The following is a 25,449-nucleotide window of genomic DNA, read 5'->3' as shown; positions in this document are numbered from 1 at the left end:
GACTCTATGCAAAATGGCAGCTGTTAAAGAAAGAACAATCCAATGAAGGAAATGCTGGCATCTGGTAAAGGTTTCATATACCAATACTATTTATTAAAGGAAGAGAAAATGCATATCATACAATTAGTTTATATGAACAGAGTGCTTCCCAGATGTTCAAACTAAGCAATACTGTCCAATCCTTTAGGCCTACTATATGAAGAGAAATTAAGATGAAGCAAGGAGACTAAGAAGATGATAAGGTGATGACTAGGAAATGAAAGCTCTTTTAGTTGCTTGATAAAGAAGGAAACAGTAACACAAATTCACAGGAACCAAAACTTTAATTCCTCCCAAAATGATCCTAGAGCAGCAGGTCTCAAATTTTCTAATCTCAGGAACGCTTTACACTCTTACAAATTATTGAAGACCCCCAAAGAGCTTTTGTTTATTGGATTATACTATTAATATTTACCTTATTAGGAACTAAAACTGAGAAAAATCTAACATGTATTAATTTATTTTAAAATAACAATAGTAAATTGACTATATATCATATTTCATAAATAACATTTTTTATAAAAAAATAACTATTCTTCCCAAAACAAAACAAATTTAGTGAGAAGAGCACTGTTTCACATTTACGCAAACCTCTTTGATGTCTGGCTTAATGGAGACAGTTGAATTCTCATCTTTGCTTCTGCATTTGGTTTGCTGTGCTATGATGTTTGGCTGAAGTATATGAAGAAAATCTAGCCTCATACAGATACATAGTTGGAAAAGGGAGGAGTACTTTAATAGTCTTTTCAGATAATTGTGGCTATTCTCTGATACCTCACCAAAACTTCACTATACCTCATGAGAGAATGAGAGCAAAAACACCAGATAACATTTTGCTGTAATTGTAAGAACAGTTTTGATTTCATGAACTCCTGAATGGATCTTGGGAAAACCAGGATCTCTACACCACACTTTGCGAACTGTTATCCTAGAGCATAGGTATTTGGTACCAGCTCATCAAACTTTCCCTTTCTTCCTTATAACTCCCTAGCAGAGAAGGATCCAGACACACTGGAAAGTGAGATCACTTCCTTTTCACCATTGTAAGAGGCAATCTCCCCTAAACACTTACTCCATATTCATTACCATTGACTGTTTACTAAGAATTGGTCACCAGGAAAAAGCACTAGGGATACAAAGGATTCAAGAATAAATAAGCCCTATTTTTAGGGAGCTTCTAGTACAGCATGGCAGAGTATACATAAAATGACACTAATGCAATGTGATACTACAACAGAATGGAGTACAATGTGCTATGGTAAAAAACACGAGGAAACAATTTCATCTAGGGTTGAACAGGGAAAAAGTTGTAAAGAGAAAAACACAACAAGTTAAATTTTAAAAGCCTGAGTTTTTACAATGAATATTTTTGAAAATGTTTATTTTAATAAGATCACAGTCCATTAGGTTAATTACTTATATCTTGATAAAAGGAAATAAACCTATGGCTGGTCTCTATATAGTTTTTATTTTTTAAAGTCCCTATTGGTAACAGAAAGGTTATACTTTGGAATACACAGTCATTTGAATCACATACCTTGAGAAAAGCTCCCCAATGTTTTCGAGCTCTCCGATGGCCTGCAATCTGCTAAGTGTAGGGTAGAGGGAATACACAGACTCAAGACTGCCCTTACACAACTCTTCCACTTCTTTAACTCTAGTGGCAGAAAAGACAAGACACTTAGAAACTAAGAAGAGGTTTGCAGGAAGATAAAAGTTGACTTCCCATTATAGGCCTTGGTGTGGATCTAATAATACTAACACTCACAAGCACAAGCATAAGGTAGTGGAAACAAAGTAAGCCTTGGAATCATACAGACCTAGATCTAAATCCCAGTTTTGCCAGTAATAGCTGAATAGCTTTGGGCACATTACTGGATTCCTCTGAACCCAAGTTTTTTCACTTCCAGTTGAAAATTAAAGAATACCTACAGAAAAAGCCTAACAAAGTGGCCACCACATGATAAGCACTTAAATGGTAGCAAGTATTACTTCTGTAATAAAGTACAGGATTTATTAGATCACAAATACTGTTAAACAAAAAACGTTACATTTGTTTAGCCTGTTATAGTTAAGTTTTTTGTTGTGCATTATCTCATTTGTACCTCATAACAAGCCTTTAAGTATTGACCATTAGTCACCATTTTATAAAAAGTACACTAAACGTTAAGAGAGGTAAATGCCACATAACTACGAGAGGAGAAAAGATTAAAATTCTCAGTACACGGGTCCAGGAAGAAAACAAAGGAATGGGAAACAAGAAGACCTTCTTTAGGGTTCTGTGTAAATAATTGTTCAGGGCTCCCAAAGGGAATTTTATTTTATTTTATTTTATTTTATTTTATTTTTTATTATTTTTTTTTGCAGTACGTGGGCCTCTCACTGCTGTGGCCTCTCCCGTTGCGGAGCACAGGCTCCAGACGCGCAGGCTCAGTGGCCATGGCCCACGGACCCAGCCGCTCCGCGGCACGTGGGATCCTCCCGGACCAGGGCACGAACCCGTGTCCCCTGCATCAGCAGGCGGACTCTCAACCACTGTGCCACCAGGGAAGCCCGGAATTTTATTTTTAAAAGTAGAATATATTTGAACCACATAAGCAAAGAAAAAGTTATTACATAAGAAAAAAATAACTTAACACTTTATGTAAGTACCTAACATGAGCATGCTCTTACATCTAAAACAAAAAATTAAAACATAACATTGGTTATATATATATAAACATTTGTATGTATATATATGTGTACATATACATATCAAGTGTGTATTAAAGAATTCTTTCATACAAAAAATTTAAAATATGAAGTATAGAAAACAATTATTAAGATAGGAATACTCATAATTCTTATGAAAACATGCTTGCAAAAGATAAAATTCATCTGAGCACTCATTTCTCAGGTATGTGAAAGCTATGAAATTCTTAATTGTTGAATATTTCCTCCCACTTTTGCACTACTTTGAGTTTCAACACTGACTAGTATGAATTATTAATTACACAGGGAATTTTTTTAAAGGGGGGAAAGGGAATGACAAAGAAACAACCTGACCACAGCCACCAGGTCTTACTCCTTCACCAGTGCAAATCCTTGTGTTGAAATTATTCTTCAAGTTTTCAGAAAAGAAGCCATGACATTAAATATTAAAATACAGTAACTTTTTTTTTTTATAATACCTGGCATATTTGAGACTTTCATAAAAAGTGGAGAATTCCCCATCTCTTAGAGACTGCAGAGCATTATACAATGATTCATGGTAACTGGTTCCTTCTATTCCTTTGCTGTGAAATAATTTTAAAAATAAAAGAAAAAGACGTTTAAAAATAGAGACTCCTAAGATATGTGTGCATAAACGGCTTCACCAAAAGGCAAAATTTTAAACTAAAATTAAGATATCTCCATTTTAAAAAATGCATTTCTAGAAAACTTGGTAAGAATTACAAAGAATTTTGTGGATCATTTAAATTCTTCAAGCAGAAAAAAGTGAATTTCTCAGCTATTTTTCCTGGTTCTAAACATGTTATATTCTCATTTATTTATTTGATGAACACCTACTACATGCCAGGCACTAGTCACCAGGTTCCAGATGCAGGGGATCCATTAGTGGACAAGTCAGATCAGGTCCCCATTCTCATGGAGTTTATGTTCTGGTTTGCAGATGGACAATAAATAAGAAAAATACCAGACAGTGACAAAGGACATGTAGGAAAGTAAAATAGGGTAACAAAACAGAATGACTGGGTGGCTATTTTAGAATGGACAGTCAGAAAAGATGTATCTAAATATGTCTGAACGACAAGTAGCCACCTTCATGGTAACAGAGGAAAAAGAAGATATAAAAACAGCCTGGCTTGATGGAAAAAAACATGGAGAAGCGCTATATGGCTGAAATATAGTATGCAAGGGGAAAAACAGAATATGGAGATTCACAGAGACAAGTAGGAATCAGCTCACAGAGTAAAATGTTTTTAAAATACAAGTGCGTATCTCTAATTTTACAGCAATCTAACAGTTTGAAATCTGAAAGACATTCAAATTAATGAAATTTTTTTCTGTGAAAGTGATTAAACATACAATTAATATGATTTAATTTTTTGGTTTATATCATCAGAAGACTTTTTACATAAATACACAATCTTTTATTAGATTAGGTGTTTGGCTTTTCATTCAGAACACATGGTGATGGTACATGTAGGTTATAAATGTTTTCTTTCCGTGCTAGTGATTTAGCAGTGTTTTTTTTAATAAAAGAAAATATTTCACAAATAAAGATAAACAGTCTTTCGTGTACCATCCAGCCAATAAAAGTGCCATCTAACTAAATAAAATGTTTGCAGCAGGGAGTGGGAAGGGAAATGCCTATAGTTCTCTTTGGATTTATAAACAATAAGTGAATAAGATTCTCATGAGAAAATAATTTTTATATTTCTATTTTCAAAAATATCTTGAGGGTGGAGGGGAAGGTGCCCTAATATAAGAAGAGAGTGAAATTCAGCCCTATGTATATTTACTGCATACTGCTGTATTATTTAAGCATTTAGCTTACAGCATCCACAAAACAGGAAAACACAACACCTGCTACATTCATAGAGCAAGATAAAAACAGTTCATTATTCATAACTAGAGAAATGGCAATTAAAAATGTCTGAATTCTTCTTACTTGACAGAAATGCAGTGGTCCCACTGCATATTCCTCCATGCTACTTGGTAATGAAGTTCCTGTAGTTCAGCACACCACTCTTTATTTTCATGATCTAATCCCCTTAAATAGACGGAAAGGATATGGCAGAGTCCCAAATTCTGCAAGGCCTATGCAGGAGTTAAAAAAAAAAAAAAAAAGGAATCAAAAATAACAGAATACTAGAGATACAAAAAACAGCAAACATAAGAAGTAACTTTTGGGCTTCCCTGGTGGTGCAGTGGTTGAGAGTCTGCCTGCTAGTGCAGGGGACACGGGATCGAGCCCTGGTCTGGGAGGATCCCACATGCCGCAGAGCAACTGGGCCCGTGAGCCACAACTACTGAGCCTGCGCGTCTGGAACCTGTGCTCCGCAACAAGAGAGGCCGCGATAGTGAGAGGCCCACGCACCGCGATGAAGAGTGGCCCCCGCTTGCCACAACTGGAGAAAGCCCTCGCACAAAAAAGAAGACCCAACACAGCAAAAAAAAAAAAAAAGAAAAAATTAATAAACTCCTACCCCCAACATCTTCTTTAAAAAAAAAAAAAAGGTAACTTTCACAATTTTAGTAGTTCACAACATCACCTAAAATGCTAAAATATTGTTTGTGTGTTCCCCCTAAAACACAAAGATAGAGCTCAAAGGGCTCTGATATTTGATAAAAGAATGGCTAAGGAATATCAGCCAGTAACAGAAATGACAACTCCTGGGACAAACTCTAGTGCAAACTATGAGAAGTAGTTTACATGAGATTTTCCATACAAAGGACTTAATTCACTACCGGGCACATTGTATACAGTCAAGAAATGTCTTCTACTGTTAGCTAAGAAGATTACGACCAACAAACCTACACTATCTTTCAGGTTAGTGACTTATCCAATTTACCTGTGTATCCCTCTGAGTTTTAATCCCAGTGCCTGAAAAAGAACCTTCAGTCTCACCTCTACAGTTTATCTGGTTGTGTAAATACTCCACTGACATACTGAAATAATCTGAGCACTACACTAGTAGTGCTTTACCAAAGCAGAAAAAAAAGTACCTGGATTATTCCCGCCTGGCGAGTTGAGGAGGAGATCGCTGTCTCAAGGTCATATGTTACTAGGGCTTTCCCCCACATTGCTTCATGTTCATATGTTCGTAGTCTATAAGAAAAGAGTTTTTAAATGCTTTTGAGTTTTACAAACATGTAACTTCTTTCATAACAGAATTACTATAGCGTTATCTATAAAAAAGCAATTTACCTAGTAAGGGGTTGTAATATTTTTCCTCCACCACAACCATAAAGACTATCTGGCTCTCCTATACTTCTGTAGATTTCTAAGAGCAGATCCTAAAAACATGGAAACAACAAAAATTGGAGGGGAAAACTATCAGTTTATGAATTCAGCAAATTTGAAATTATATCATTACCATCATGGAACTCCCAACTCTACATGTTATGTTATAAAAGTAAAATATAATGATATTTAAATATATACTAAAGATACTGATCAGCAACACAACAAACTGATCCCAGACGACAGAATGGCTGCAGACTACCTGAGAAGAATTGCTCACGATTTAGTGAATTAGATAAGAAATAAATCCCAACCTAACAGGCTTCTAACACATGCAAAAATAATCATAAAAACAAAAGCAAACAATCCTGTCAACAGCTAAAACTGTACATGGGAAAATGAAGTCCTGCAAAGTCTGACTCTTGAAAACTGAATTTGGTAAAAATACAAGCTGTAAAGGTTTTCTTTGAGAGAAAATTTAAAGTTGTACTATGTTATAATTGGTAAAATGTGATATGGATAAAGAATTGGTTTGATGACTCAAAATTTTGTTATAAAATTTACTCAGGAAAGAACTGATTCTGCTTAAAATAATCTCAGTAAAATAAAAATGAAAATAGCAAACAAAACAGAAAGAAAAAAAGGAAAAAGAAAACAAAAATCAAAAAAAGAAAACAGAAAATTAGAAACTGCATTGCAGAGAAAATTGATCAAGCAATTTAATTCTCTTAATGGTACTTGCTCCAGGAAATACTTTCTAAACACAAATTGATATTGGCATAATTCTATTAATTCTAATCAAACTGTTTCTATTCATAAACATGAAATCAAGCCCTCAGTATTGGAACATTCAGTTCAGAAGCCTAGCACAGTGCCTGAAGCACAGGAGATACTCCAAAAACTCAGAGAAGAGGCTAAGACTATAAAGAAGCAAAAAAAGGAAAGAGAAAAATCAGGAGAATGGTTTCAAAAAGGTAGATAGAACATATTTCAAGTAAGGCATGGTTGATGGCGTTAAGTGTTGATGAAACATTAAGGAAGAAGTTGAATGAAAGGTGACTGCTAGACTTAGTAACATGAAGTTTATGAGTGACATTAGCAAGTGCTATTCAGTGGAGAGAGTAAAAGGAAGGAAATGGAGACAGGAAATACAGACAACTTTTTCACAAGGTTTGGCTGTGATGGAAAGGGAGAAAAAAAAGATGTCACCTTTAAGAGAACATAGGGAAAAGGGAAATGATTTTGTGTCTGTTTGAAGGAGAATGTTTTTAATAGAGTTTGAAAATTTGAATATGTTGAGAAGGACCATGACACAATAAAAAAAAATGTTCCTGAGAAAGGGTTGATGAAAAACAAAGCACAGAAAGAAGGACAGAAGAAGGAACTTTCTCTGCTTTAACAAGAGGAAAGATTACAATGGTAGCAGATGCAGGGAGATTTCTATGTTTGACAGTGGGATGTGGTGGGACTTCCTATAATGTCCCCTATCTTGTCCAAGAAGTAGGAGGAGAGACAAACAAAAGACAGAGAAGAGAACATCAGAGGTTTAAGCAAACTGAAGAAGATGAAACTCATTTTAGAGGAATTAGGTGACCAAAGACATTCAGCAAGAATGGGTCAATTTAAGAGTAAACATTAAAAAATTTACAGAAGAAGCAATCTGCCCTGAGATGTGACATACAATAAACAAGTAAACAAATAAAAATATAATTATAAATGTTACGTGCTACAAAGAAAAATGAACAGAGTACTGTAGCAGAAAATACATGGTATAAATTCACCCTATGAGATAGGTGGTTTTACTTCCATCTTTCAGATAAAGGAACTCAAGGTTGGAAAAGTTAACTAATTTGTGCAAGATTACACAACTAAGTGGTTGAGTCAGGGTTATAACTCAAGTTTGTCTACTCCAAGGCCTAAGCCTCAAACCATGAATTTATGTATATGACAGTCCAAAAAGGTAACTTCAGTTTGAAAATCAAATGACAAATCAAATCTATATAGTCTTTATAACAAAATAATAGTTCAAAGTATGAAACAAATATTATCATTTATAATAAGGTCAATAATATTTACCTGTAAACTTATTCCAGTTTCTTCCTTACTTTTTTCACTCAAACTGGAAATAGTTGTACTCTGGCTTCCTTCTTCAAACGTAAGACTTCTGTTTGTCACAAGAGCACCTCTTTTAATGGGAATATACTATTTTGAAGCTTGCTAATACATATACCATACACTTTGACAGAAAAAACTAACAGAGATTACAAATAAAATATAATGACCATTTATTTTTAAAAACAATATCAGTTAGGCCTAGAATAGAAAAGGAATTTGTTAGTATTAATTCTTTGAATGAGAATTACATTTTAATGACAGTCTCATTTATGGGAAGGCTATATGACAAAATATGCTTATTTACAGAGCTTAAAAATAGAGCAGAAGCCCCTGAGTTCAATTCCTAAATGTTCTGTCAGTGGTTTTACCTGAAGTTTAACCTCATTAATAAACACAGGCACACAAATTAAGACCACACTTGAGACACCACTTAACACTTGATAATTTGGCAAAAATTAAGAAGTCTGATAATATTAAGTGTTAAAAAGGAAGTGGATCAGTAACACCCAAGGTAATAAAACTAATAAGTGATAGTCAGAATTAGAATTCAGATTTCTCTACTCCAAGGCTTCAGCTTTACGTATGCATATGATACTCAGTCCTATAACTAATTTCAATTCTAAAACCATGCCAGCTATAGTGTTTATGACAATAATAATCCAATGTATAAAATAAATACTATCATAAATGATGTTACCTCTATTATTTACCTATACTTATTTCAGTTTCTTCTTTACTTTTTTTTTACTCAAACTAGAAATAGTGGTAGTTTGAATCCCTTCTTCAAATGTAAAGCTTCCTACTGAGCCACTTCTTCATGAACTACATTTCTGAGTTGGTAAAACCACTTTAAAAACCAATTTGGCACTATCTTATAAGACTGAAAATTTGTATACCCTGAAACCCAATAATTCTACACCTATCATTAACAGGGGAATGGTTAAATGAATTGTGGCATATTCTCCCACTGGCCTATTATGTGGCAGTGACAAATTAATGAACCACAGCAACACACAACATAGACAAATCTTACCAAAAAACTGAGGGAAAAAAACAAGTTGTAGGAAAGCACACATATAACTTCTTAGGAAGCTTAAAAATAAGGAAACTAAACTATATTTATGGGTTTCTACTCACATGAAAACAGTATCATCCAAACAAATGAGCAACACAAAACACGAGATAACATTTACTTCTTGGAGGAGCACAGAGGGATGGGATAGAGGAGACCCATTGACAAAATGGCACTGACAACATTCTATTTTGCTTTATAACCTTTATATGTAAATATTACATATATTTTCCTTATTGGTAAGTTATGCAGAAAAAAGTTTTTAGAGGAGAAACTTGGAAAGTACGAACAACAGTATTAGAGTCTATGATTTTGAGTCTAGAGCTATAATTCATCTAGGCAAAAAGCAGAGTTGCCAGGACTTCTGTCAGGCATTGCCTTAGGTATTAGGAATATTAAAATGACTGAGGTGTGAACTACGACTGGTTGTCTAAATCCTGTTTGAAGGAGTTTTGACTTCTTTCTAAAAAAAATTATGGATACTAACTTTGAAGACTCATACTTTCTCAGGAGCAAGTTAACAAATAAAACTCTGTATGTATTCCTGAATACCTAGTATAAGGCATTTTGCTATTAACTAACTTGAATAGAAAACCTAAGAGAGCAATTCATTTTTTTGACCTGACAGTGTTTGTAAACTGTTGATCTGTATTTTGCTTTTATACTTTTCCTGATCACTTTAGATTTATAAAAGCCTCAGTTCACCTGAGCCACTGAAGAAAATTAGCATTCCCTACCCTCTCTATACACTTTATGTCTGTTTGCCCTCCCCTTCCCATCAGGCATCTGAAAAAAAAAAAAAAATCAAAATCAGACTGTCAAAGCAAACAGCAAGCCCCATTTGTCAAGCACTTTTCCCCTAAAGTTAACCAAAATAAAATCCAGGCACTCCTGCTTGTTAAACAAGCAATTTTGCAAAAATGTGTCACATTCTATATGATCACCTATTCTCAAATTAAAAGAGCTTTTATTTATACTCAAATAAGAGCTGTTATTCACTCCTGATTAGTAAAAAATATTATTCTATGGAGCCAAGATACCGAGGCACATTCAGATTAAAACTACTACTCCTAAGTATGCAGGACTTTTGCCAAATTTTTAAGATCAAGAGAAGGCAAAAATCAATTTCTTACTCATTTCATACTTAAAGGACAACATATCAATACTTGTCTTTGTACAAAGTCTAAGTGATCACAAACATATCACTTATACATTATAAAAATGATCTACATATTGTAGATTATTAATTGTTTTCAATTGAAAAGTAGAAATTAAAACAAACCAGAGAGTTAAGAGATCAGTCCAAGTCTACTAAGTTAATTATATTTGAACTAGGCTCTGAATTCCAGTTCCCGGTTTTCCACAGTCCAAAAACCATACTGCTTCTAGCTTAATAACAATCCAAAGTAGAAGTTATAAGTAGCAAGCATAAGAAATACATCAATATAACATCTCGTTGCTAATTTTGTAATATGAGTGATTTTGTGGTGGAAAAGTGAGGATAACTATAAAAATAAACACTAAGTTATTTGAAATAAAGATTTGAGGAGGGCAGTTGGGACAATAAACTGTGTATTTTTTACTCTTTGACTTTCCTGGCTCTTTTTTGCTTTTCCCTATTATCTAGGATACTTGTTGGACTTTTATGAAAGTTCTAACTCAGAGGAAAAGCAAATTAAAGTAGTAGAAATACAGGTAGATAAAATAATAAAGTGATTTAGTCACAGAAAGCAATCAGTTACATTACTTCTAGTCAATAAGTAAAATGTATCTTCAATAAACTGAAGGAATAGTGGTAAACAATTTAATTGAAGTTAGAGAATCACTCAACCATTTGAAAAATAATTATTGATCACTTATATTAAGTTCCTAATGCTAGTTACTATGGGGAATACAGAGGAAAATAAGGATGATCTCTGTCCCCCAGGAGTTTGCTATGTGTATAATTTTTATAATTCTTAAGTAATAAACATCTCTATTTCAGAGGAGAATTGCTTATTTCTTAAAAAAATTTTTTATTATCATTTTTCTTTAAAAGATAGACAATGTCTATCTAAAATATCTTTTAAATGGGAGTGGCAGTAAAACAAATGTTTAATATATACCTTTAATGAAACAGTGTCAACACCAATTTTACAAACAAAAACTTCCAAATTCCATTACCTTTTCTCTTGATCGTCCATGTTCTTCTTATCTGCATAGATTTCTGCATAGAGCAATGCTGTAAAATGAGCAGCACAAGACTGAGCTACCTTGGCAACCTCTAGATAATTCAATTCCAGCCAGAAAGCATCATCAAAAACGGTTCCTGAAGAAGGTCTAAAGAAAAAAATTTAAATATCTAGTCATGTCCATTTCTTTAACTTAAGTGCCAAAAGAAAAGTATGTTGATATAGAATACAATGGTAGCAAGTGCTAGTTAAAAAGAAAATTACATTTAAATAACAAAAAACAACATACCCCCAATATATAACTATGAACATCTAAGATAACATAGCTGAAGAGCTCCGTCACTCTTTTTGGATCACACACCTTTTAGAAAGTCTGATGAAAGCTATGAACCATCATCCCATACAAATTTGGGGTTCATACATGCCCTCCACTGAGGGATCCATCAACCATGGGCTAAGCATAGTCTATACAGAATAACTAATAACACATACACGAGTGTTTTTAAATGGCCAATTCAATGAAAATATTGTTTCTTCTAAGACACATTTACATGTCTTTCCTATTGCAGTTAATTTTCTTCTTAGTTGCCTAGGTTGAGGTTATTTAAAAAAAATCTTCCACTGTGATAACAGTAGGCCATAACTGGAAGGGACCATGATATTATCTTTCTCAAAACAAACATTACAGAGATTTGACATGGAGTGGTTAAGAGCACTGGTATTAGCGTAGGATACTCTAGCTAGGTTCAAATCCAGCTGGTTCACCTACTACAAGTTGTATGAATTTTGGCAACTTATCTTCTTAAGGCTCAATTTCTTCATCTGTAAAACGCAGAAACAATATATACCTCAGAGAATACTTGTAATGAGTAAATAATGCTTACAAAGCTGGTGAATAAAGTGCCTATCACATAGCCAAGACTTAATTGTAGCTGTTCTGAGAAACGTGAACCTGAACTCAGGTCCTTACCCTTTATTCTATGTCCCAGTCATATTCTCTCAAGCAATCTTCTTCAAGGTTGTATTTGGAATAAAAACTTAATGTTGAGAAACGATATCTTCTCCAAGGCCAACTAATGTCAATACCATTCTAACTCAATGATAAATAAAAAATGAATGATTCAGAGGTGAAACTGCCTCCCAACACTGAGAAAAGACTTGTTTCCAGCTATAGTTAAAGCTTCTTATGGGCTTTCTCACAAGAGGATTCAATATAAAACAATATGGTGAAGCAGTAACTTTCTAACCAGAAACACAAACCCTGAAAGGCCTAACACTGCTTTTTCTAAGAGTGGGATGGAAAGGAATGAGGGGGATATAGAGGAGTTAATTTTTAAGATGTAAATGCATTTACGTTAAACAATGTTTCAGTTTTCCCCTACCATTCCCTCCCATTTTTATCAACCACTGTCACTACCACCAAACAAACTAATGAGACATCAGTGATTACCTATTACATTATTTAGACCTACTACATTATTTCTTCAAAGTTCTGGTCAACTCTGGAGCAGTACAGATCAGTCAGACCATCCTCTCTAGAAATTCCTGCACTCACTGTTAAAAATCTCAAGAGAAATAATAGGAACAAAAATACTATATTATAAAGCAATCGAGAAAATGAACACTGCTATAGCACAGCATCACTATACAGAACCACAGATTTTGAAGACCATGGTACACAGTAAAGAAACTTATGTTTCATAATAAAGATACATGCAGGAGCTTTTTACATAACTCTAGCTACTTCTGAGACAAAATGTAAAGAGAAACGTTAAAAGAGGAGTAATGCAACTAAAAGTAACCTGGAAAATCACTTACTCCTTTCCTTCACTGGAAATGAAATAAACTAAAGCCCCCAAAGACGGAATGATTTAGCAAAGATAACACTGTTACTATTACAGTTGGGGGTCAGAGTTCCTACAGTATTCAATATCTTGTAATTTATTTTGTAATAACCTATAATGGAAAATAATCTGAAAAAAAACATATATATAACTGAATCACTTTGCTGAACACCTGAAACTAACACAATATTGTAAATCAACTATACTTCCATAAAAAAGAAAAAGAATTCAGAGTTCCTGACACTGATTTCACCAAAGTGCCACCCTAAATATGGATCATTACAAGGAGATATAAGCATCACACATATTAAATACAGCAACGTGCAGTAGCATTACCTCAAAGAATCATGTTAAAATTCAGCCAGCAATAACAAGTTACACTTCTAAATCCCCAACTCAAGAACCAATAGTTACATTACCTCTTTTGTCTCCTCATGTAGTCCACAACAGCAAGCATTGTTCTTTGTGATTTCTTATCCAAATGGCATCGGAAAAAGTGCTCTGACTCTGACAAACAAAGATATGTCCTCTCAGTCCCAGGCAGACTTGCTTAAGCACTTTCTCCCTTTTGTTTGTGTATCTGTCTTCCTCTACACTATAAGGTTCTGGCACAAAATTGGTTTTCAATAAACGGAATTTAATGGCATCTCTTTTTCTTTTAAAAGAAACTACTGAGCTTAAAAAAACTGAGAATTTAATAGTAATTTATATTTTATTTCTGAAGAAGACTAATCCATTGATTCAAAAACTATTTACCTAGGATTTTTCAATGTACTAGGAGCTCAATATACAACCATATAACAAAGACTATTTGTGACCACAGAGAACTCACCAACTAGCCTAAGAAACTTTTTTTTTTTTTTTTTTTTTTTTGCGGTACGCGGGTCCCTCACATTGCGGAGCACAGGTTCCGGACGCGCAGGCCCAGTGGCCATGGCTCATGGCCCCAGTTGCTCCGTGGCATGTGTGATCCTCCCGGACCAGGGCACGAACCCATGTCCCCTGCATTGGCAGGTGGACTCTCAACCACCGTGCCACCAGGGAAGCCCAGAAACTTTTTTTTTTTAATTGGAGTATAACTGCTTTGCAATGTTGCATTAGTTTCTGCTGTACAACAAAGGGAATCAGCTATATGTATACATATATCCCCTCCCTCTTGGACCTCCTCCAGAAGCCCCCCCCAACCCACCCATCTAGGTCATCACAGAGTACCGAGCTGAGCTCCCTGTGCTACACAGTAGGTTCCCACTAGCTATCTATTTTACACATGGTGGTGTATATATGTCAATCCTAATCTCCCAATTCATCCCACCCTCCACTTCCCCATCTGTGTCCATGTGTCCATTCCCGACGTCTGCGTCTCTATTCCTGCCCTACAAATAGGTCCATTTGTACCATTTTGCTAGATTCCACATATATGCATTAATACACAGTATCTGTTTTTCTCTTTCTGACTTATTTCACTCTATATGACAGACTCTAGGTCCATCCACATATCTACAAATGACCCAATTTGGTTCCTTTTTATGGCTGAATAATATTCCATTGTATATATGTACCACATCTTTATCCACTCATCTGTCGACAGACATTCATGCTGCTTCCATGTCCTGGCTACTATAAATAGTGTTGCAATGAACATTGGGGTACATGTGTCTTTTTGAATTATAGTTTTCTCAAGGTATATGCCCAGTAGTGGGATTGCTGGGTCATATGGTAGTTCTATTTTTAGTTTTTTAAGGAACCTCCATACTGTTCTCCACAGTGGCTGTATCAAATTACATTCCCACCAACGAGGCAAGAGGGTTCCCTTTTCTCCACACCCTCTTCAAGATTTATTGTTTGTAGATTTTGTGATGATGGCCATTCTGACCAGTGTGAGGTGATATACCTCACTGTAGTGTTTATTGCATTTCTCTAATAATTAGTGATGCTGAGCATCTTTTCACGTACCTCTTGACCATCTGTATGTCTTCTATGGAGAAATGTCTATTTAGGTTTTCCACCCATTTTTTGATTGGGTTGTTTACTGTTTTGATATTGAGCTGCATGAGTTGCTTGTATATTTCGGAGGTTAATCCTTTGTCAGTTGCTTCATTTGCAAACATTTTCTCCCATTCTCATGTTGTCTTTTTCACTTGTTTATGGTTTCCTTTCCTGTGCAAAACTTTTAACTTTAGTTCCCATTTGTTTATTTTTGTTTATATTTTCATTACTCTAGGAGGTGGGTCAAAAGAGATATTGCTGTGATTTATATCAGAGTGGTTTTCCTCTAAGACTTTTATAGTGTCTGGTCTTACATTTAGGTCTTTAATCCATTTTGAGTTTATTTTTGTGTATAGTGTCAGAGAGTGTTCTAATTTCATTCTTTTAGTTGTAGTTGTACAGTTTTCCAAGCAGCACTTATTGAAGAGACTGTCTTTTCTCCATTGTATATTCTTGCCTCCTTTGTCATGGATTAGGTGACCATAGGTGGCGTGGGTTTATCTCTGGGCTTTCTACCCTGTACCATTGATCTATATTTCTGTTTTTGTGCCAGTACCATACTGTCTTGATTACTGTAGCTTTGTAGTATAGTTTGAAGCCAGGGAGCATGATTTCTCCAGCTCTGTCTTTCTTACTCAAGAGAGCTTTGGCTAGGGACTTCTCTGGTGGTCCAGTGGTAAAGAATCCACCTTCCAATGCAGGGGATGTGGGTTTGATCCCTGGTTAGGGAACTGGGATCCCACATGCAGCAAGGCAACTAAGCCCCATGCCACAAACTACAGAGCTCATGTGCTCTGGAGCCTGCACGCCACAACTACAGAGCCCACGTGCCCTGGAGCCCGAGTGCCTCAATGAGAGAGAGAGAGAAAAAAAAACAAGATTGCTTTGGCTATTCATGGCCTTTTGTGTTTCCATACAAATCAATTGTAAATTTTTTGTTCTAATTCTGTGAAAAATGCCATTGGTAATTTGATAGGGATTGCATTGAACCTACAGATTGCTTTGGGTAGTATAATCATTTTCATAATACTGATTCTTCCAATCCAAGAGCATGGTATATCTCTCCATCTGTTTGTGTCATCTTTGATTTCTTTCATCAGTGTTTTATTGTTTTCTGAGTACAGATCTTTTGCCTCCTTAGGTAGGTTTATTCCTAGGTATTTTATTCTTTTTGTTGCAACTGTAAAAGGGATTGTTGTCTTAATTTCTCTTTCTGATCTTTTGTTGTTAGTGTATGAATTCAAGAGATTTCTGTGTATTAACTTTATATCCTGCAACTTTACCAAATTCATTGATTAGGTCTAGGTAGTTTTCTGATAGCATCTTCAGGATTTTCTATGTATCATGTCATTTGCAAACAGTGACAGTTTTACTTATTCTTTTCAAATTTGTGTTCCTGTTATTTCTTTTACTTCTCTGATTGCCGTGGCTAAGACTTCCAATACTATGTGGAATAACACTGGTGGAGTGGACATACTTGTCTTGTTCCTGACCTCAGAGGAAACGCTTTCAGTTTTTCACCATTGAGCTTGATGTCTGCTGTGGGTTTGTCATATATGGCCTTTATTATGTTGAGGTAGGTTCCCTCTCTGCTCACTTTCTAGAGTTTTAATCATAAATGGGTGTTGCATTTTGTCAAAATCTTTTTCTGCAATCTACTGAGATGATCATATGATTTTTATTCTTTAATTTGCTAATATGGTGTATCACATTTATTGATTTGTGTATACTGAAGAATCCTTGCATCCCTGGGGGAAATCCCACTTGATCATGGGGTATAATACTTTAAAAGTGGATTGGATTCTGTTTGCTAGTATTTTGTTCGGGATTTCTGCGTCTGTGTTCATCAGTGATATTGGCCTTTAATTTCCTTTTCATGTGATATCTTTGTCTGGTTTTGGTATCAGGGTGATGGTGGCCTTGTAGAATGAGTTTGGGAGTGTTCCTCCCTCTGCAATTTTTTGGAAGAGTTTGAGAAGGACAAGTGTTAGCTTCCTCTAAATGTTTGATAGAATTCACCTGTGAAGCCATCTGGTCCTGGACTTTTGTTTGTTGGAAGATTTTAATTAGTTTCAATTTCATTACTTGTGATTGATCTGTTTATATTTTCTATTTCTTCCTGGTTCAGTCTTGGAAGCTCATACCTTGCTAAAAATTTGTCCATTTCTCCCAGGTTGTCCATTTTATTGGCATACGGTTGCTTGTAGTAGTCACTTATGATCCTTTGTATATCTGCAGTGTCACTTGTAATTTCTCCTTTTTCATTTCTAATTTTATTAATTTGAATCTTCTCCCCTTTTTTCTTTATGAATCTGGCTAAATAAAGGTGTATCAATTTTGTTTATCTTCTCAAAGAACCAACTTCTGGTTTTATTGCTCTTTGCTACTGTTTTCTTCATTTCTATGTCATTTACTTCTGCTCTTATCCTTCTTTCCTTCTTCTTTCCTTTCTTCCCTTCTTTCTTTTGGCTGGGCAGGCTCTTCATTGCAGTGTGTGTGCTTAGTTGCGATATGTGGGATCTTAGTTCCCCAACCAGGGACTGAACCTGGGCCCCCCACATTGGGAGCACGGAGTCTTAAGCACTGGACGACCAGGAAGTCCCATCTGCTCTGATCTTTATGATTTCTTTCCGTCTATGAACTTTGGGGTTTTTTGGTTCTTCTTTCTCTAGTTGCTTTAGGTGGAAGTTTAGATTATTTATTTGAGATTTTTCTTGTTTCTTGAGGTGAGATTGAATTGCTATAAACTTCCCTCTTAGAATTGCCTTTGCTACACCCCATAGGTTTTGGGTTGTCATGTTTTTGCTGTCATTTGTTTCTATGTATTTTTTGATTTCCTCTTTGATTTCTTCAGTGATCTCTTGGCTATTTAGTGGCATATTGTTTAGCCTCCATGTGTTTGTGTTTGTGTTTGTTTTGTACAGTTTTCTTTTCCTATAATTGATTTCTAATCTCAGCGTTGTGGTTGGAAAAGATGCCTGATATGATTTCAATTCTCTTAAATTTACTGAGGCTTGATATGTGACCCAAGATGTGACCTATCCTGGAGAATATTCGTGTGCACTTGAGAAGACGGTGTAATCTGCTGTTTTCGGATGGAATGTCCTATAAATATCAATTAAATCTATCTGGTCGATTGTGTCATTTAAAGCTTGTGTTTCTTTCTTTATTTTCTGTCTGGATGATCTGTCCATTGGGGTAGGTGGATATTAAAGTCCCCCACTATTTCTGTGTTACTGTCAATTTCCCCTTTTAAGGCTGTTAGCACTTGCCTTATGTACTGAGGTGCATCTATGTTGGGTGCATAAATATTTATAATTGTTATATTCTCTTCTTGGACTGATCCCTTGATCATTATGTAGTAACCTTGCTTGTCTCTTGTAACAGTCTTTAGACTTTTTAAAATCTGATATGAGTATTGCTACTCCAGCTTTCTTTTGATTTCCATTTGCATGGAATATCTTTTTCCATCCCCTCACTTTCAGTCTGTATGTGTCCCCAGATCTGAAGTGGGCCTCTTGTAGACAGCATATATATGGGTCTTGTTTTTTATCCATTCAGCCAGACTGTGTCTTTTCGTTGGAGCACTTAATCCATTTTCATTCAAATTAATTATCAAAATGTATGTTCCTATTACCATTTTCTTAATTGTTTTGGGTTTATGTGGGTCTTCTTCTCTTGTGTTTCCCACTTAGAAAACTTCCTTTAGCATTTGTTGTAAAGCTGGTTTGGTGGTGAATTCTCTTAGCTTTTGCTTGTCTGTAAAGCTTTTGATTTCTCCATCAAATCTGAATGAGATCCTTGCTGGGTAGAGTAATCCTGGTTGTAGGTTTTTCCCTTTCATCACTTTAAATATCTTGCAACTCCCTTCTGCCCTGCAGAGTTTCTGATGAAAAATCAGCTGATAACCTTATGGGGATTCCCTTATACACTGTTTGTTGCTTTTCCCCTGTTGCTTTTAATATTTTTTCTTTGAATTTAGTTTTTGTTAGGTTGATTAATACGTGTCTTGATGTGCTTCTCCTGGGGTTTATCCTGTACGGGACTCTCCGTGCTTCCTGGACTTAGATGGCTATTTCCTTTCCCATTTTAGGGTTTTCTGCTAAAATCTCTTCAAATATTTTCTCAGACCCTTTCTCTTTCTGTTCGTCTTCTGGGACCCTATAATGTGCATGCTGGTGCATTTAATGTTGTCCCAGAGGTCTCTGAGACTGTCCTCATTTCTTTTCATTCATTCTTATTCTACTCCTCAGCAGTTATTTCCACCATTCTATTTTCCAACTCAGTTATTCGTTCCTCTGCTTAAGTTATTCTGCTACTGATTCCTTCTAGTGCATTTTTCATTTCAGTTATCATGTTGTTCATCACTGTTTGTCCTTTAGTTCTTCGAGGTCCTTGTTAAACATTTCTTGTATTTTCTCGATCTGTGCCTCCATTCTATTTCCTAGATTTTGGATCATGTTTACTATCATTACTCTGAATTCTTTTTCAGATAGGTTGCCTATTTCCTCTTCATTTATTTGCTCTTGTAGGTTTTTACCTTGCTTCTTTGTACCATATTTTTTTGATGGATGGGGCTGTGTTCCTCTCTTGCTGGTTGTTTGGCTTGAGGTGTCTAGCATTGGAGTTTGCAGGCAGTTGGGTGGAGCTGGGTTTTGGTGCTGATATGAGGACCTCTGGGAGAGCTCACACCGATTAATATTCGCTGTGGTCTGAGGTTCTCTGTTAGTCCAGTGGTTTGGACTCGGCACTTCCACCACAGCAGCTCAGGCCCAACACCCAGCCTGGGAACGAAGACCCTGCAAGCTGCACGGCGTGGCAAAAAAAAAAAAAAAAAAAAAAGGCAACAAACAAAAAGGAGCAGAAAAAGAACAAAGAGTAAAAAATAAAATTAGAAAAAATAAAAATGAAACAGCAAGAACAAAACAAAGCAGAACCACAACAGCTAAAAAAAAAAAGGGCCAGTAAAGGCCTTGGTGGGGGTGGGCAGATCAGGCCCAGTTCCCGCACGGCTGTAAGATAGCCTAAGAGACTCTTAACACAGTGTGATGTGTGCTATGATAGGGAAAGCTTAGAATACCGTAGTGGCATACAGAAAAGAACTCTGAATAGGAATAGTTTCACAGAAAAAAAGAGATCTGAAAGAAGAGTAATGGTCCATCTGGAAAAGAAGAAAGGATAGTGTTCCCGGCAAATAGTGATAAGATGGCAGAAACAAGAAAGATCATGGAGAATATACTGAACGATTTCATTGTGTTAAACCACAGAGCTGAAAAGCAGTAAGGATGCTGTGGACAGAGAGAAATAGATGGACTAATGTTATTTATGACACAGAACTCACAGGATTCGGTAATCAGATGAGATGTGAGAAAGGTTTCTGGCTTGGATAACTGCATGCCTTTCACTGAAGAGGTACACATTAAAAGAAGTAGGCTGGGGAAGGAGGTGAAGATGATAATTTAACCTTCGGACAGTTGAATTTGAGATGCATGTGGCACATTCAAGTGAAGTCAGTGACATTTACAGACATCAGAAGATAAATTTATATAGCATGGAAGGAAAGTAGGTTATAAAAGTTAAGTAAAGCATAATCCGAGAGAAATTTAATTTGATAGGAGTCTATATATACTTTCCTTTTCAATAACAGATTTTACACATGAAGTTTAAATTTTCATTTAAGGCAATAAAAATATTGGTACTCAAGGGCTTCCCTGGTGGCGCAGTGGTTAAGAATCTGCCTGCCAATGCAGGGGACGTGGGTTCGTGCCCGGGTCCAGGAAGATCCCACATGCGCGGAGTGGATGGGCCCATGAGCCATGGCCGCTGGGCCTGCGCGTCTGGAGCCTGCGCTACGCAACGGGAGAGGCCACAACAGTGAGACACCCGCGTACCGCAAAAAAAAAAAAAAAAAAAAAAAAAGAAATATTGGTACTCTACACAGACATAAAATAAAACTGGCTGATTTTACCTTTGAAAGGCTGCAGCATAAATATGTATGTACAAATGATAAACATAAAAAAAAGTCTTAGCTATGTCAGGATAACAGATTATCAGGTTATCATAAGCAGCAATTATATCAAACTTGGCATGTTATAAAATTGTTTTTACTATTACATCAAATTACATAATATTAAAGTTTAAATGCTTACTGGTAACTGTGAATCACTTATACCTGTATTTCCCATATTAAGAATAGGAGATATAGGCTGGATAGTTTGCCAAGCCTCTATGAGAACTTTTATTTTAGGATTTTCATTTCAATGGCCTAAAGAAAATTCATATAAGAGTATTTTGAATTATTTACATGACCAACTTATAATCTAGTAGTACTATAGAATGGGCATCCATACTTATGTTTAATAATTATATTATTTCCAATAGAAGATTAGTAACTGCTGTTAGCCAATAAAAAGGAACAAACATAAATAATAAAACAGAGCAAAGTAAAGTTTAAATGGCAACACGCTCATGTCATATAAAGGCTGTGGTAGTGAAAGTAAAAGGAAGTAATTGGGAGAATCGAGTAATCACAACCTATGTCAAAGCGACTGGAACCATAGTCAAGGTTGGGAAGAATAATTTAGTTGCAGCAAAATACCACATGAACTCAATACTATTCTTATAATTATGTTGGTCTTGAAGTACAGTAAGTGAATTGTACCTAGTTTTATGTTTGTACATAAAATACATTAGTAATATGTATCAATACTAAAGACAGTAAGTTAACATTACAAATCTGTAAATATGTTCCTTTTTTCAAATTTAGGTTTGAAAATCTGACCCACGATGAGCCCTCAACTATGTATGTATGTATTATGTGCACCCAATTCCTCAATGAATTTTTCCTGCAATAAGCTCTTAGCATGGGAAATACTTCTTATATAGCATGGAAGGAAAGTAGGTTATAAAAGTAAGTAAAGCATAATCCAATTTTTGTTTTAAAAAACTGATGTATAGGGCTTCCCTGGTGGTGCAGTGGTTGAGAGTCTGCCTGCCGATGCAGGGGACACGGGTTCATGCCCCAGTCTGGGAGGATCCCACATGCCACGGAGCGGCTAGGCCCGTGAGCCATGGCCGCTGAGCCTGCGCGTCCGGAGCCTGTGCTCCGCAACGGGAGAGGCCACAGCAGTGAGAGGCCCGCGTACCACAAAAAAACAAAAAAACAAACCAAAAAAAACCCTGATGTATATATACCAAATGTTAATTGTAGTTATCCTAGATGACAGAATTATGGGTGATTTAATTTGTTTAATTTATGCCAATTTTTCCGTATTTCCCACAAGAAATATAATTTTTTAATTAAAAAAAAGGTTACTTTTAAAAAATAAGTTGGCCATAGCTCTAATATAAAATTCCATCATATTTCCAGCACAGTACCTATAATATGTGGTTGCATTTATTTGTCTGCTGTTTCAGTTACTAGAATGTAGGGTTATGTCTTGCTCACATCCTCACTGCCAGTGCCAAGCACGGTGCTTGACATACACTGAATGCTCAATTAGTTGCTCCATTAATAGTAGTCAATAATTACTGAAGGGATACTATGCATCAAGTATTATCCTAGTTGTTTTACATACATTACCTAATTGAAAACTTGCTACAACTTTTATCTCCATTATACAGATAAGAGAACAGATGTTTAGAGGTTATGGAATTAAGCCTACAAGGGCCTTGATGGGATTCAAACAATCTATCTTTCCCTAGAACTGAGATGTTAACAGTATAAATTTGAGAAATTTAACAGAATACCTGAATCCAAATTTGCAGGAGTTGTGGATCGGCTTGTTTCTGAGCAGTGTCTGAAACAGTTAGTGAAAAATCCCTGAATGTGTGTAGAAAGCAGATTTCTCCATGATTCATTTGTATCTTGGATTAAAATGTCATGGATCAAGTATGGAAGCACAGTCTGACAAAAGTCAGTTTTCACCTAGAATATACAAATACATCCAGTCAATAGTTTTCAGTAAAAATATTTTACTTAAAATTTTCATTCCCTGTTACTGACATATTAACCTTTTTAAAAAAATGACACATGAATCTGTCATGAACCCTATGTACTACTAAAAAACATACAAAAAACATGTGTACTAGGTAGTGTTAAAAAAAAAAACAAACTAACCTAGAATATCTAAATCAAACCTATACATCACAGTGCAATTGTTCATTTTCTGTCTAGGCCACTTGCATATAATAAAATAGGACACTGCTGACAAATGAAATTATGATGTCACTACTGTAAAAAAAATTTCACAGCTGAAAAGTGTTACTAATAACAAGCAGTTTTCTAATTTGATAAAAGGGAAAATGGGGATAAAAATTTAAGAGAAAAGCTGAAAATTTGATTTTTGAACATTTTCTACATTCAGTGAAGAGCTACAACAGACATGTTAAAATGTTTACTTTGAAATAAACCCCAATTTCTGGGCATAAAATTAGCGTACTTATTTGTGGTATACTCCAAACTATAGAAAACTATTTTAATGTATGTGGTACATTAAAACAGTACTCAACTTTATTTTTGCCAAGACATCATCTTCATGTATTCATCATATACCACACACATGAAACAGATTATTGATTACCAATTGTACACTTTTTCCCTTTCAAACTAAAGACAAATCAAAAAGCCAGTTTTGGGGCTTCCCTGGGGGTGCAGTGGTTGAGAGTCTGCCTGCCGATGCAGGGGACACGGGTTCGTGCCCCGGTCCGGGAAGATCCCGCATGCCACGGAGCAGCTAGGCCCGTGAGCCATGGCTGCTGAGCCTGCGCGTCCGGAGCCTGTGCTCTGCATCAGGAGAGGCCACGACAGTGAGCGGCCCACATACCGCAAAAAAAAAAAAAAAAAAAAAAAGCCAGTTTTGGAAATACAGAAGTAACTAAGAATTGGGGTGTGTGTATATGTGTGGTGTGTGTGTGTGTGTGTGTGTGCATATGAATGTATATTTGGAACATTTTATCTTCTGGCCCAAACTCAGAATGTTATAAAAATCTTAGGGGCTTCCCTGGTGGCGCAGTGGTTAAGAGTCCGCCTGCCAATGCAGGGGACACGGGTTTGAGCCCTCGTCCGGGAGGATCCCACACGCCACGGAGCAACTAAGCCTGTGTGCCACAACTATGGAGCCTTCGCTCTGCAGTCCATGAGCCACAACTGCTGAGCCTGTGTGCCGCAGCTGCAGAAGCCCACACGCCTGGAACCCATGCTCCGCAAAAGGAGAGGCCACAACAATGAGAAGCCCGTGCACTGCGACCAACAGTGGCCCCCGCTTGCCACAGCTGGAGAGGGCCTGTGAGCAGCAATGAAGACCCAATGCAGCCAAAAATTTAAAAAATAAATAAATAAATTTATTTTTAAAAAAAGTGTTTAAAAAATCTTAGGTTTATTCATTAATGAGAAATGAGTTGTGTGTGTATCCAGGGTATCACTCACTTTTTTTTTTTTTCAGAAGATGTATTTATTATATCAAACACATGTCAGGGTGCTTAACTCTATGCCAGTATGCCAGACAGAGGCAGGATCAGCATGCAGTGCAGAAGGTTTACTAGGGAGTGCTCTTGGGATCAATGTCTGTAGAAGGAAGGGAAGGAAGAAGCAGGACTAGAGTGAGGGAAATGTTGGGGTGTGGTGTGGCAGCAACAAAGGCCTCTACCAACCCTGTGGGGAGCTCAGAAGCTGAGGCAGACCTTCAGAGCCATCTTCAGTTGTGGTAATGGTACAGAGCTTTTATACTCTAAGGTCAACCAGTCATTGAATGCAGGCTGACCTGGGAAGAGGGTATGATTTGGGGTGAAGCAACTCTCTATTATCAAGGCAATTCTGAAGGGTGTTCTCAGCTAGTAGCACTTGCAGCAGCTGAGGGAATAAGTCCTCTGAACTTCTACGAACGCAGTGTAGTACTGCAGAGAGTGTGATGATTTATTCACTGTTAACATGTTTTCTGTAGAAACAAAGACTGCTTTACAAACTGCTTTCAATAGGGTACTTTACCAAAATATTCACTTCTTTATCAGTTATTTTTAATTGGTAGATGTTTAACTAGTCAGATATTTTGTTTTCATATTTCTGTTGAATCATGCTTGAGAGTATTATAAATTAGGTTAGCTTTTAAAGTCTTAGAGCATCATCGCATTGTGCTGTTTTAGATGATACATTTGATAAAAGCGTATAAACTTTTTGTTTAACCTTGGCAGGTACCATTACTCTCTAATGAAATGAATGGTAGTGTACCCCCCAAAATAAAAAAGCAATGCTAACTGCAACCACACCTCTTCTCT

At 36.1% G+C, this 25,449-nt stretch overlaps 1 protein-coding gene across 2 annotated transcripts in view; it reads right to left on the bottom strand.

The window, feature by feature from the left end:
* ATM (ATM serine/threonine kinase) overlaps nt 1–25,449 on the bottom strand; it is a 141,566-nt gene that overhangs the window by 35,017 nt on the left and 81,100 nt on the right. For both annotated transcript variants that reach the window (XM_082629283.1, XM_082629284.1), the window contains exons 38-46: nt 22,927–23,104; nt 13,611–13,698; nt 11,340–11,495; nt 8,066–8,153; nt 5,954–6,042; nt 5,752–5,854; nt 4,694–4,842; nt 3,210–3,314; nt 1,577–1,696 (exon numbers count right to left, since the gene is read on the bottom strand). In XM_082629283.1, coding sequence (XP_082485409.1) covers nt 1,577–1,696; nt 3,210–3,314; nt 4,694–4,842; nt 5,752–5,854; nt 5,954–6,042; nt 8,066–8,153; nt 11,340–11,495; nt 13,611–13,698; nt 22,927–23,104 — 1,076 coding nt within the window. The remainder of the gene's footprint in view (nt 1–1,576; nt 1,697–3,209; nt 3,315–4,693; nt 4,843–5,751; nt 5,855–5,953; nt 6,043–8,065; nt 8,154–11,339; nt 11,496–13,610; nt 13,699–22,926; nt 23,105–25,449) is intronic.

Source organism: Mesoplodon mirus (genome assembly GCF_964341445.2).
Source record: "Mesoplodon mirus genome assembly, chromosome: 7".
Classification (NCBI taxonomy): Eukaryota; Metazoa; Chordata; class Mammalia; order Artiodactyla; family Ziphiidae; genus Mesoplodon; species Mesoplodon mirus.
The sequence above is the reverse complement of the archived record's forward strand: the minus strand, read 5'-3'. Positions and strand labels throughout refer to the sequence as shown.